Source organism: Barbatula barbatula, assembly GCF_947034865.1.
Source record: "Barbatula barbatula genome assembly, chromosome: 13".
In the NCBI taxonomy this organism is placed as follows: Eukaryota; Metazoa; Chordata; class Actinopteri; order Cypriniformes; family Nemacheilidae; genus Barbatula; species Barbatula barbatula.
Window position 1 is genome coordinate 14,806,347 of NC_136776.1, and position 15,495 is coordinate 14,821,841.

At 35.7% G+C, this 15,495-nt stretch overlaps 1 protein-coding gene across 1 annotated transcript; it reads right to left on the reverse strand.

Annotated features, from left to right (window-relative positions):
- Positions 1-7,039: 7,039 nt before the first annotated feature.
- Positions 7,040-15,288, reverse strand: LOC306902263 (adhesion G-protein coupled receptor G7-like). Its single transcript, XM_079470680.1, has 16 exons — positions 15,079-15,288; positions 14,315-14,419; positions 14,118-14,221; positions 13,866-14,018; positions 12,288-12,379; positions 11,490-11,620; positions 11,152-11,214; positions 10,957-11,028; positions 10,654-10,808; positions 9,763-9,948; positions 9,085-9,197; positions 8,657-8,988; positions 8,139-8,220; positions 7,854-8,012; positions 7,601-7,760; positions 7,040-7,422 (listed from the first exon to the last, which is right to left on the reverse strand). Exons 4-16 carry the CDS (start codon positions 13,866-13,868, stop codon positions 7,219-7,221), a joined length of 1,752 nt encoding a protein of 583 aa, XP_079326806.1. The 5' UTR covers positions 13,869-14,018; positions 14,118-14,221; positions 14,315-14,419; positions 15,079-15,288; the 3' UTR covers positions 7,040-7,218.
- Between the last annotated feature and the right edge of the window lie 207 nt (positions 15,289-15,495).

The window sequence follows — 15,495 nt, forward strand, 5'->3', positions numbered from 1 at the left end:
AAGAGATTTTAAATGGATGTTTCAAATAAGACAAAGACAAACCATTGATCGGCTGCTTGATGGAGTTTTAGGCTTTGATCTCCTGTCGATGCTTGGACCCACTGGCAGCCTCTTTTCATTCATCTGTTAAAACAGCCAATCACAGAGCAGACACATGTTAAAATTTGGTAATTTTCTAATACTTAAAGAGTCAAGATTACTCAAGAGAACTTCTGCTTGTTTGATGTGTTAGAGCAGGACTTGACGTAACAGAGACTGACTGAGATTTCACTGGAAGCTGCTAAGATTTAGCACAGAATTATTGAATCACTTGCATATGGCTTTAGATATTGTAAACTAGAAGTCTTCTGGTTAAATATTAGTTCAAAATAATCTTCCATTCAAATGATAAATTCAATATTGTTATATAAATGCAGTAGTTCAGGGAATGCAATCAAACTGCATTAAGGCATTTTTAACAATTAGCTGTTGTGTTTTATATATTGTTGCTTATCATAGACATTATTACTTCTGTTGTTGGCCAAAGTGTATATTACATATACATTTAGATAACACATATTGCAATGAACATGCTTCCTTCTAATAACGTGTTGTGTATAAGAATAGGTGTCACCTCAGTGTTGGAGGTCTCTGGATCCTGGTCCCTCTGGGGCTCAGATGGACTTTCGGACGTCCCGTCTTGTTCTTCAGTGACGGGCTCCTCCATCATGGTTGAGGGTTGTTGTTCCTCTTTTTCAGGCTGGAGAATTAGCAGAGAAATAAATTTCAAAACGTCAATGTCACTTACTTTTCATTTAGAGTTGTTCTACATATAAACCACAATAAAACTAATCAAAATGTAACATGTGAAAAAAACATTTTAGCACAATGACATATTGCTCATATAATTTATTTCACACATTCAGTGGAAACATTTTATACGTACATAAAACAATCACTGTCTGTTTAGATGTTACACATAAAACATGTTTCTATTAAAAACCTACAATAAGGACACTTACATCCACTCTTTCCAGCGGCAGAATGGACCCCATAGCCTTGATGTTGAGGCATGATGGTAGTACGGACCCCATAGATATGATGGCGGGGTCCAGTATAGACATCAGGGTAACATTGGTCGGGTCGGTTGCTAGAACTGACTCCATACCAATGGCAGGAACTGATGATCTTCTTGGATATATGACAGTAGTTGGGTCAAAGGGAACTAGCTGCACTTCAATGATGAAAGAGTCGAAGTCTTGAAGTGGAAAAGCACTAGACCTTTGCTGCTGATAATAAATCGCTTTGAGAAAGTGATACAAACAATTTGCAGTCACGTAACTCTCGCTGTACTCCTAACCTGTGAGAGACAACAAGAAGGTAAACATCGATCGATCTTAACCGATCTCGGTTATTATCTTAACCGACGTGTTTTTTCATCAAAACAAGTGCAGTTGATCTAAATACATACGTTAAATACAACAAAATAGCTTAAAAACTGAAGAGGTTTTTCAAGCGTTACTTACCAGTCGTTCGCTCAGATAAGAGTGAGCGCGTCTACGCGTCAACAGAGTTTTGAAGCGCGCGGACTCATTATTACGTCACGCCATAGCAACAACCAACGTTACATAACATCAAACCAGTAACTGGAAGCAATAAAACACATAGAAACACATAGAAATCATGTTATATTATTATAATAAAACATTCACAAGACAAGTCGATTTGATCACTGGAATAAATAACATGTTTAGTCATGTTTTATGTATTAAAGCATTAGTGAACCGCACTTATACAGATGCCGCTTCAATTCCGCTTGCGGACAACTGCCACGCATGTAAATACTTCACAGGAATCATAAGACGAAGTTTAAATGTGCGTTAACATGTATAAAAATACACTTAATAATTGCTGTAGTCCTTTTTATTCTGTGAAGAAATACATTGTTTATTTTCATTGCCGTAGGCCTCATTTATTTGTCATTTGGTGGACGGAAATACCGTCTACATGCTTTGAGATTTTATGAGGAATAAAAAATGATTCATGGTCATCAACATTTCATCAAGTATTATTTAACGCATAAATCGCCCATTTCGAAGCCACCTTCAAATTCTTTCACGGAGCTTTTAGCTTTTTTTAAGATGGCGACGTTTATTTTCTCTATAACTATTTCTTTACATTCCTAAACATTTCGCTTTAATAATAGGACTCTTCTTTCCGTTTCCATCTCGATTCTCTCCACCACTTACAACCAGTGACTGTATCCAGTGTTATATTAAATAATGTTTTATAACATCAAAACACCCAAAGACAATAACAACACATCAAATGAATATTTGTTTTAATAGACAGACCTCCCCTCAGTTCAGGCTGCATAATACATGAAATTCTTTAGTTACGGTGTTTGTATCAAATGCTATCAACTGTGCTTACTCTGGTAAAACCCATGTTAATAATTATCGTAATAAAGTGATTTTACAAAATAAATACTAAATCATTTACTAGTTATTATTATGGCTATATTGTTAATTTTAGATCAAACTTTGGAATCCACTTATGATGTTTAATGGCAACAGAAGAGAAAGACTTGCAATAATAATAAAAACAATTCAATTGTATCCACACATAACAATAAAGATTTGATAGTATAGTACAAACTCACAGTATATTATGTTTACAGATCTCGTGCGTTTTAAACTCAAAGATGAAAATGTAAACAACACTTCTATTATAAGATTGTGATGCATCTAAATATGTATTAATATGTCTAAATGTGCACAAAATGGTGCCAGGTTGTAATGGTACCAATAGTACCAACATGTACTACACATTTACAAGAACATTTTACTTTCTGTCACAAACAATTTAATACAAAATTCAGATCCACAAACAATGCAAACAAGGTAAGCATAAATCATTCACATAAAATATCAATGTTAAAGTGCAACAACTTAATTTAACCGTTTAACTTTGAATAAAAGTTCCTACGACATGACATCTTAAATACTTGTATACTGTAAAAGATGACTTGCAGTCATTCAGTCCACAAGCTGTTAAAATTGAGTTCATGTGACGTGTTCATAGTTTCGTAAAGGTTATTGTTGTTCTTGTTGACCTTGTGCATCGATTTGACAGTTATTGGAAGGGGCTTTTCACCCACCTCTGGAGGAACAAAGCAAGCACTGAAGACTCCAATAATTCCCTTTTAAACTCCAAATCTCCTGCAAACCTGCGCACTATCCATTTTGACAAGTTTCCTCCTGGAGAAAGTCTTTTCCCAATCGTTTTTTACCAACTGTGAATGGAGCACCAGCATCACACTGTGAGAAAACAACATTAAGACATTAATGCAACCAGATTTCAATTAATCACAAACGTCTTGTTAAGTACATATGGACATATGACATAATTTTTCCCCTTTTTAAACCATACATGGTTCATCCCTAAAAACAATAATGCACTTAAGAGTTTAAAAAAAAGTTAATTTTGCCATTCTGACCTTTGTCTTTATGTTAATGTCATATCTCATCTTTTTGTGAATGTTTTGTATTGGCGAGAGATCATTTTATTTGCCCGACCGGACTGAGTCCATGTAAGTAGATGTGGACGTGGAATCCTGTTATTTACATGTCATCTGTGAATTATGTGCTCAGTTGAACATACGACACGAGTGATGGTCAAGGATTTATCTGAGGATATGAACACATGAACTTCATCTCCAGAGTTCCTCTGAGAGTTTATTTACAAGTGTTTTACTGTCTGAGTGAAGCGATCGGCGAACACACAAAAACCCCATCATCTTCCCTGCAGTATTTGTTATTGAACATTGTAGTGCCCTTGTAGTAAATTGATAATCACTGTTTACTTTAATAAAGTTAAAAAAACACTATAGTATCTAAGAATTTTACTAAAGTTTAATATAGTTAATAGTATAGTATACTACAGTAATTTATGTGGATACCACTATTGTATAGTAAAAAAGTAAAAACACAGAAATGAAAAATATTAAAACAAATGAAGGTGATCTAAAAATAACATGGTGCTAATTTATCCATCTGTATGTAACATTAATGTATTTTATCAGTTACCTGCTTATTCATGATGAATTGCAGTTTCATATTTATTTAAAGATGACAACAGTGGATTTATACTTGTTCTACTACGGTTTGGCCCGTGCTAGCAAACTTTAAACCTCTCTAACACCAGTGCTATGTGCAAAAGAAGTTCACTTAAAGCCTTAACACTAATAATAATGACTGCTTGCCTTTGTTTTATAACAATTATATTGATTATATTATATAATAATTCAAATGAAATATATATTTTTGATCTTTGGACAAGTGATTTTTGTGAATGACAAATGTAATAACATGACAATGCTTAATGTCAAGCCCTGAGATGTATTTTATATTGAACCGTATTGTTTTCTAGCTGTTCCCTCTACTATTGCTGATGTAAACAACACAGTCACGTTATTCCAGAACCGTAGTGCACTATATAGCCTACACAGATCTAGTGGAAGTGGACAAACTATAAAACACAAAGCTGTAAACTGACGTTCACTGAAGAAACATGAAGTTCAAGTTGTTAGACAGGCGCACTACGTGCAATACATGTTTTGAACAGGAGGGGCCGCTGTGTTCACAAACATACTGACGTCTCTTAAATGTAAAATAATGTCAAAAGCACAAAGTCTAAGTTTGATTATATTTAAGAACACTTTGGAATTGTTCGTTGGTTTTCTTTGATGTGGACTTTGTTTTAAAATTGCAGTTTAGTTTTGTAATTTTACAATTTTACAAAGAAATGTGCAGTTGTTCATTTAATTTGTCTCATCTGATTTTGTTCAAAATAAACGTTTTCGTGAAGTGCATGACGTCAGTCAGCTCCCAAAGCAAAGTTATTGCGCGCGCATTCAAACTGACTGACAGTCGATCGCGCTTTTTAAAACTCAGAATAAACCTGGGAAATTATCAATCCGGAAATGACGTTAATGGACTAAATAAACCCCAGATTATTTTTCACAATAAATGATCGCTTCATAATTTACCTGCATCGCGAGCTACACTGTCTGTTTATCTTATGCCAGCAGCCCCTGGATGACGTATGTTCATCGTCTTCTTCTGCGAACAATATACAGCCAGTGTTGCCAACAAATTTACAGGGTTAGTTGCTAAAGGCAGATCGATTTGTTGCTACAAGTTGCTAAATGACGTTGAGACGTCATTGCGCTGTGACGTCATTACGTAATCGCAACACAAACCTACGCCATTAAATGTAATACGTAGATATTATTGTTTATTATATATATATATATATATATATATATACATACACATACACACACAGCATTTGTAAAAGTAATACAAACAACACTTATTCATGATAAGATTTTTTTTCTTTTCAAATACAACATTGATATTGAACAGTTAAACACTTTCGAACAATTACAGTTTATGTAGACTATTTTCTAATTTACCATTGAAACTACACATTAACTGAACAATTAAAGCACTGTGGTAGTTGATATACCCTAAAACAACTTTTTTTATTTAATGATCTGTAAGACTGGGGCTTTATTAATGCTGTTCATTTATTCAAGTAATTCTTTGACATTTGGGTCTAAAGTGTTTTAATTCTACAATATACGCTGTAAAAAGGTAAAAACGTCTGAGTGCTGCCTGCAGTTGAATTTTCCTATTGGAAGTTGTGATGCCCTTACCAGCTCGCCACGCCCTTGCCGTTTCATGTGTTTTTTGGACTAGAGTCACTTTCCAGAAGTTGCTAAAAGTTGCCAAATAAATAAAAAAATTGGTAAATTTGTTGCTAGGTGCTTTATGAAAAAAAAGTTGCTAGGGTAGTCTGAAAAGTTGCTAAATCTAGCAACAAAATTGCTAAGTCGGCAACACTGTATACAGCAGCTCGCCTTAAAAACTGTGACGTTCATTGGTTTCAGGTGAGTGACAGTTGACCTCATCCAATGTGCAGAGAGCCTGTCCATCGTTGCCCGTTTTGATTGCTGGACTATCGTGAAGAGGCGTTACAGGTGTGGAGGCCCCGCCTCCAAGCTAAAAGCCGCATCCCAGACCACTTATCTCACATTTTCAGCTGACAACATTGTGACGACATTTGAACCTAATTTAAGTTTCTTTTTCTTAAAATGTACAATATTCTCAACCCATAAGGGAACACGTGTTTAGTTCATCACAAACATTTAAAAGGGAAAGAAATGGTATGAAAGTTACAGTCAACAAACCTGACACACAGTGTAATATGATGTGTTAATACTTATTGTCCTAAATTCTTTATTCTTTGTCTTTTCGATTTTGTTTATGTTTGTTTATAATGTATGGGGCTGTAATGAATGAGCAAACTCAGTCTGAGTTTTTATTGCAGACGATTAGTTTTTTTTTATGTTTATCAAGATACATCATAAATGAACAAATATTACTATTAAAAATATTATTATTACAGGATAAAGCGTATTTCACAGAAGTATTTAACATTGCAGTTTTATAACGAAGGTATACAGTACCATTTATTTCACAGCTCGTTGGAATGCTTGATTCTGATTGGCCAGTCGCGACATTTGCAGGTCAGTTTATTCCCAGATAACAACCTCTCAAAACGAGTAACCCTGATGCAGCAAATAATTTGGAATGCGTTTTTTTTGACAAATTAAATATAAATATGTCTTTTCATAACACATAGTGATTCAACCAAATCGCCTGTTTGTGACAGTTGAACGTCGTTTCTTACCTCAAAACCTAATGAAAACGGCTATTCCTCGCGGAAGGTCTGCGTTCCGTATAAAAATGAGCTAATAAAAGGTTTCAATTTAATCGGAGCCGATAGCCTTGTGGTTAGTGCACAGACATGTGGCGCTGTAGCGCTTCCGGGCGACCCAAGTTCGTGACCCGAGTTCCAGTCCCGGCTCGTGGTCTTTTCCCGATCTCACCCACTTAGTTTAACGCTGTTCGGGCTTATTTCTGCGATAACAACCGGCTGCCTGTACATTATGCCTTACTCCGAACACATATAATATCAGTTTGCCATGGATACAACTTTGAATAACCTTTATTTGTTTGTTTTAGATACACAGTTAATTTAATAGATCTGGGTAATTCTTTACATAGTTCCTTAAAGCTGATGTGATCAGCAGTTTCAACATCTAATATCAATATATGTGATACATTACCATAAATATACAATAATGTATGTCCAGTTTAAAATAACAGTTTATTTGGCATTGATGACATCGGGTGGTCTGAGAGAGTCAGGATTTGCAGGTGTGTAGATTTCTCTGCTTTCCGGTAACTTAACCTTCCATAGAAAGAAGTTTCTCCTATGAAGGCCAATGTCTGGTGCATTCAAATTATTCAGAAAACCTGGATTTGATTTTAAGAAAGATCTCAGTGTGAATAACACGAATATCTGTATGCCCTTTGGGAATGGAAAGAAAATGTGAAGTGAATATAGAAGCACTGCATGTTAACAATCCATAAAGTTTAGTAATATGAGTTGAATTCAGCAACACGACTCTATTTTTAATAACAGGCTGGCTGACGGGCCTGTACGGGCGCAACACGCAAATGGTTGGAAAAGAAAAAAATTCTCACACCTGTGTTGTGTTGCAGACACAGAAAACTACGCTCAGGATCAAGTGGAGAGTTTGTTCACGGGTGATGAGTAAAATGTAGCCGGTGACCCAGGTCAGACCAAGCATCACAGCTAGAGTAAAGCTACTCAGAAGCTTCTTCCTCGTAGAAGTTTGTTGGGATCTAGAAGACAAGAGCACTTAAACCTTTTTGGGTGACACCAACAAGATTGCTTAAGTATGAATAGATGAATCTGAAGAGAATTGGTTTAGGTACCTGTTTAACATAGGGTTGGTCTTACAGGTGTTGTGAGAGAAATGCAGCAACATTGCGGTGTTTGAGATGAGCATGATTACCAGAGGAAGCAGAAATGCCCAGAACATTGGCTTTCTCAAATCAAATTGCTGTTTGTGGTCCGAAGAAGCCAGCCAGCAACTTAAGAAAGGAAGGGTTACAAGTGAACTTCTACCAAGTGAAAGTACTGAGATCTGACATTAAAGAACCCATTATGTTACTATGGTAGTGTCTACATGGACAAACCCTATATTAGGTAGTACTTACAACTCTTCTTGTCGATAACCTAAAGGCTCATCCATTCTGTAAGTGGAACCCACTGAGATACCAACAATGACAGCTGGAAACCCTGAGATAAAAAAATGTATATGGACAGTCATATGCAAAGGTTTAGGCCGTAATCTTCTGAATGCAAATAGTTTCATTATTCACTCACCCTCATGTCATTTCAAACCTGTATGACTTTCTTTTTACTGCAGAACATAATAGAAGATATATGTTGGTAACCCAACAACACCGGCCCCCATTGACTTCCATTGCATTTGACACGAAACCACTGAGACTTTTCTCAAAATGTCTGCTTTTGTGTTCCACAGAAAAAAAAGAGTCATTCAGGTTTTGGAGGACACGAGGGTGAATAAATGATGATAACATTTCTGTTTTCTGTTGTTAAACTATCCCTTTACATTTGTCCTTACAATTAAACACTATTTGGCCATTACATATCTCAACTATACACTATTTTCAATTAAATTGAGGTTGTATTAACTTTTATTGTCTCCTACCCCAGCCAAATGCAACGGACACCTTCAGAAACCATGCAGGTGCTCCAGTAATAGTCGCTTTGAAGAGGAGGAACACATGAATCCCAAAAAGAAAATTCCAAGTGAACGTGGCCAACAAAAAGTAATGAATCAAGGCTGTAAATATGGTGCAGGGACCCTCGTCTGGGTACCGCTTGTGATCCGACGAAGGAATTGTATTTTCTGGAATAAATTTTTCCTCTTTTGCATGTGTGATAGGATTGTTTATGCCAAATATGAAGATGAGGTAGAAAATGGTCATGCTCAAGCAGATGTTCACTGTAAGCAGGGTAGGGCTGCTACCTCGTGAATTCCTGTGCCGGAAAACATATGAATATATAAACTGCAGGTCAACTGGAAACAAAATGCCTGAGAAGTATGATTGTGAGCTGTTTACAACTTTCTTTTACCTGGTCGCAATTTGATAAACCACTGTGACAGCCAGTCCCACTATAGACACAGAACAGCCGATAATGCTGATCCAACTTAATGCTTCTGAATATTGATAGTTTGTCTTGAAAGTCTGCAAAAGGACATTTTTAAAAACATTTATTTGTCTACGTTGAAGGCTTTATAGAGTCAATCACTGCAATACATCATAAATAATATATAAATAACATATATTTCATCAGTAATAATATAATATATATTACAGATTACATCAGCTACTAAACACGTTTTGTTGCCATTTGACCATACATTTATAAATAAAAATGATTGGTAGTTTTTTTCGGGTTTCAATAAAAAAACATGGTTGCTATAATATTGAATCTTTTCATCATTTATTTTTCAAATCATTTTTCCTCATCAAATTCAGTTAGATTATCAGTTTATTCCCTTTTGGTTTAACTTGTCAACTTCCCTTCTCTTTTTATTGTGTTAACATGTTTCATGGACTTTTATTGTGTTAGTTAGCTGATTTGTTTTAGTTAATATTACTTACTAAAAAAAAACAGCCGCAGTTTGATTGATATTTATTGGAATGCACAATAAAAACATGATTTTTGAAAAACAAAAGGATTTTGCGAATTAACTATAATAAATAAATGAATGAATAAATATGATTTTGTTGTAAATGTAAAGCTTACCATGAGGATGGCAAAGTTAAAATTCTTTTCATGCGAGTTGAAATTCTTTTCATCCGAGGGTTTACAACTGCAATGTACATGGCCCGAGAAATTATTTGTTTTCGTGCAGCCTTCTGTACTCCAGTTATTTTTGGAGTAACTCCAAAACACACATGCAAAGTTGTGGAGGGACAATGTGGAATCATCCTGAAAGACAGTTAGATCAAATGTGGATAAATAAGGTCACCTTTGTCCATAACTTCTCATTTCTTTATTTAATGAGTGGATGAATGTAATTATTGTTTGCCACGCAAACGTGTCACAAAAAACAGCCCCAATTGAAGGACTGCCCCAATTTGTTAGTCATTTATTATGTCTGACAGTGCTGTTATGACCAATAGAAACATTTTTATGCTCAATTGATCAGAAGTTTTTAAGGAGATTTCAGCTGTGTGTGCTATATGATGCTGTTATAATATAGCCATAGATGGAATGGCAGAAGTGCATAATCTCATGTGGTCCTAAATTGTTAGGAGAAATAAAAACAGAAACAAATGAGACGATTGTTCAAATACTTAAAGACTATGAAGATGTACAGTAAATGTAAACATTTTCTGAATTTGGATAGATTTGAGATTTGAGCCTTCATATTGAGATCTTCAACAGTATTGACTTTTGACTAGCCGTATTTAAACTCAGTTTGTGACATTGTTGCGATCTCTTCTGAAACTTTAATGGAGACGTGTACAAGACTTAAGCGAAAGTTTCCATTTGCTCTCCATTAAATCTCATTCATGTCAAGGTGAAATACTAAAGATATTGAGGAGATCTCTTCTGGGCGCTGAAAAAGAAGCTCACTCCAACAGTACGGCAAAACTGATAAGGTTGGAAATTACAGAGAAGATTGCTCACCGATGGTTTAACTGCAAACTGAAGCTCCAATTTTTGAAATTCTAACAGGTTAGCAGAGAGCACTCTTCTCTTGGTATCCAGGGAAGATTTAAAGCTTTTTGACTGAAAAAAATGATCACTATCATAGAGAAGAAACCCGACAACTTTATCATAATCTAGAGAGAGAGAGAGAGAGAGAGAGAGAGAGATTTATTGATATTACCTAATCGTGCCTAATGTCTGGTTATTGAAATAGATTTATACCAGTAATGTAATATCTAAATTTTCAACGTAATGTTGTGGTTAAAATGTGTTTGGATCTACCAGTACTGAATGTGATATTGATCTGCAGGTCAACCTTGTCTTTTGGAATAGGCAAATCTTCAGGCACAGAGTCTAGAGGGATAGTGTGCGCGCACAAGAGAGAGAGATGTTTACTCGAGGTATGCAAACTCCATACAGAAAGACCATATGGCTCCACTATCACTCAAGAAATAAATGTATATACAAATTTCTTACCTTTAGGCACATTCTGGCTCGAATTCAGTTTAATTCTGTCAGGTAAAAAAGTATCACTCCGTTCTGTAGATGAGAAAATAATCATAATTATAATAATCATAATAAGTTACCGCATTAGCAAGATAAAATGACTTAAAGCCAGTAATAATGCCAATTGTGCAAGCCCTGCAATTCTTTTTACAATGTGTACATTTTTACGTTACAATTTTTTACATTTTCACAATTGAATTACATTTATTTTTAGTCCTGGCTATATATATATATATAGAGAGAGAGATTTTACAGATCACATATTTAAAGTATCAGCCAAAGATTGTTTTAAATTGTTGTGTACGTACCATTAAACAAGGTTAACTGTGCTTGTCGAATTGGACTTGTCCCCTTAAAAGACTGCACTGCCAAATTAGGCTGCACCAGCGATGTTTTCAAGTCCTCAAGCAGTGAGACTTTCTGAAGAGTCTGTGTTAAACTACACAAACACAATACAAATTCAGATATACGGTACATTCAAGCATTATGCTGACATTTATACGTCGTGAGCTTTGTGGGAGTACACAGAGATGGGAATCATAAAGTATTTAGCTCCTGAAAGGTATAGCTCACCCAAAATCTAAATCCTTTCTTTATTCTGTGAAACATACAGTATCTTGAGAAATGTCTATGTGGTTTTGTGTTCATAATGCAAGTCAATGGGGGCCATTATTGTTTAGTTTAACAACATTATTCAAAATATCTTTTTTGTTTTCTTCGAAACTATACTCACAGAAGAACTTCTGAGAAAATAATGATTCCTAACTCCACATATTTCTAAGTATCAACACTATAAAATACAGGCAAATGCATTTTATTTATATAAGACACTTATATAAAAAGCCTTTTTCTAAAAGCTAAATCTATAACTGGAGGGTCATCTTATAAAATCAGTAAATACAAAAAGATCACTTTCACTGGCATAACTTTTTCGCCATGGCTGTATTGGTGCAATGCTTTAACACATGAATAACTCATTGATACTGTTCATGATTCCCAGCCCAAGCAGTGAAGTGTGTGTGTGTGTGTGTGTGTGTGTGTGTGTGTGTGTGTGTGTGTGTGTGTGTGTGTGTGTGTGTGTGTGTGTGTGTGACATTTTTTAATACTTAGAAATTTCATTATGGTTGACTTCAGAGAACTGCACAGGATTGGTGTTCAGGAGCTGACTGACCACAGCTACTGTAGACACAACAATACCCTGCACAACAAACAAAGAGCTTTAAAGGTTACAACCTGTATCTCTGGCGCTCAGAGGGCAATGTTTATTTATTAACTTCTGCCATTCCAACCTCTATGGCTATAATAATGGCAAGAACCAATTGATACACACAGATGTTGGTCGACACAAGTTGATCCACACAAGTTGGAGGGACAATTTAGAATCTTCAATTAACCTAACATGTTTTTGGTCTGTGGGAGGAAAGCATAATATCCAGTGTAAACCCACACGGACATAGGGAGAATATTCAAACTCCACACAGAAGGGTCTCCCGTCCCTGCTGGGGTTCAACCAGGGACCTTCTTTGCTGTGAGACAACAGTGCTAACCACCGAGCCACTGTTCCATTCGTCAAGTCTTTGGTGGGGTCAAAAAGTTGTACCTGGGATTGTCAAATTACCAAGTTTATCTATCTGTTTCATCGGAACCATGGAAAAGTAGGCGGACAAGGTTACGATGCATTGTGAGATAAAAATACCAAATGCAAACTACTTCCGTGAAAACAAAACACAAACTACCATCCACATAGACCAAAGCGGATTAAAGATAGGAACAAGTAAAACGTGCATTTTAAAATTCCAGTCTTGTTTCATCAACCCGGTTAGTTTATCGACAATGGGTTAAAACAATCCAGCATTGTCCCACATACTGTAATAAATGTACGGGAATCCAACAAAATTAATTAAAATGATGAATATTTCTTTTCAGTCAAACAAATTATTAGTATGTGCCGTCGTGCTATCTTCATACATGATGTTTTATTAACAACGTTCGGGAGGAACCTAAGCATATAAATGAGCACTTGCTCTGAGCAGGGTAGAGTGCTCCGGGTTCGGATAGATCCTCGGAGCCCACTCCCTGTACGACACGCCAAATACGCATAACCTGCATTCCCATGCTTTACCATCTATCCCAACAAGGAGCTGTTTATCGGCGAGGGCGAACTCGTGAAACATCGCTTGTGACAAAACACGCACATGACAACTAGTGTGATATGAATGTAATATGAAGTTATTGATATTAACGTCAATGGAGTTAACGTGTCAAAACTAAAAACTCATACAGACAAAGGTCTGCTTAATATTCAGCTGTTGAGTTGACAACATTTTTTTTTTATTTTGTGGAATGAACTTATTTACGTTTAGTGAATTTCACTATAATGTTTTACAATGCACCTGCCGGTAAACATTTTAATATCACTAAATGGGCTATCCATTTAATGATTTAAAATATAGTTTTGCTTCTGAAGACATTTGGCCCACAGGACTACTTAGTGATGGATGTGCTTCTTGAAGCTTTACCATTTTCAAGCCCCATATACCATAAAGTGGGAAGAAAATGTACATGATGGCATTTTTAGTTTTAGATTTTTTTTAGTTTGCTGAGGTCGGGAGTCAATTATGATAGAATTTTCATATTTGAGTGAATTTCTATGAACAAATTATTTTTTATGAAAGATGCATTACCATTGATTCTATGGATTTATCATCAGAGAGCAGAATGTTGGCTATCTTCACTGCGTTTGTGATGTTGTCAGGAGTTAGATTTTCTGGTTTAGATGTGAGGATCTGGGTGCTGGAAACTAATTTCCTTTTATCTGCCAAAGAAGCCACAGAAATCTTAATTGGAAAGAAAAATGTAATACAAACAGTTAGAAACTTTATTATATAGAGTTTTATCTAATTTAATATTGTTATCAAGTGACATTGATTGCTTACCTTTCCAAAAATGGTGTCCAAGGACAAACTACAATTTAGAATATTTGGATCTTCAAACTTCTGAGTAGTTATGTCACAGAGGGCTGATGCCAGTGGAATCCCAGCTGAAAAATTATAACTCGGAATAAAAAGACATTCGGAAAAACATTAACTGTAGTTTTTATATCATTAAAACCGCATTTTACGAGGATGAGTACCATTAGGTGTTGACACATCACATAGCTCTCGAGAGGAAGCGAACTGGCCCAGGACAGTTCGAGGAAAGGTAAATGTGTTTTTTTTTGCTTCAGAGCAAAAAGTTGCTGTAAAACATATGACATATGTAAATTCTGCATTCAATTTAAAAGAGCCTATGGATAGTTCAACATAAATGTAAATTCTGCAAACATTTTAAAGGTCCAATGTGTGATTTGTTTGGTATCTGTTAACAGAAATGCTATATAATATACATGACTATGTCTTCAAAGGTGTGTAAAGACCATTTATAATGAAGCGTTATGTTTATTTTACCCTTAGAATGAGCTATTTCAATCTACATATACCACGGGTCTCTTACATGGAATTCACCATGTTTATACAGTAGCCCCAATGGGACAAACTGCTCTACAGAGCGCACATCGTAAATACATTATATCCTTCAGCAAAGAAGCAAAAACGTGACAAAATAGTTGTCCTGTGTCAGCTGTAGTGCTTCGAAAGGGAGGGGGAGAGTGAGCAGTAAATTTCATACACTGGACCTTTAACATGTACTTGTAGAGACGGTTTATCTAAAATAACATGTACAACATAAGCTGTCAATCCAAACAATCTATAGTCTATAGTCTATACTACAGACAAATATACTAAATATATCTTTACATAAATTTGCAGTGTAAAATGTGACCAAATATGTATACAGAAATATTGCTTGACGAAAGAGATAATACACATCAACATTTAAATATAAATTGAATTGTTTTACAAATGCTGCAGGTAGGTCCACTCCAATCCTCTGAACAGAGACAAAATCCATGTATGGGGACCCCGTTTTGGCAAACCGGTGTAGTTGTGTCGTTGAGCGTTGCACTGTTGACTGGTGTGTTCAGGTGTGTGGCACTGATGACTGTTGGGTTCTGGGGTGGTGTTGCTGTGGTGATGTTAACTGTGTTGTTTTGAGACCAACCCTGTTCAAGAACAGCTGTTTACAGAGAAAAAACATGATTTCTCTTGCCTAGCCAGATTTATAATTATTAGCATAAAGTCTGTTCGGCTTGCAGCCCAAGTTGGACAAGCACTGCCTTAAAGTCTGCCTACCTTACCTTAAGTTTTGTCGAACAGCGTCTAAACATTTAACTAGGATTATAATTTCTTATTGATTCTTTCTGCATCTCAAAATGAA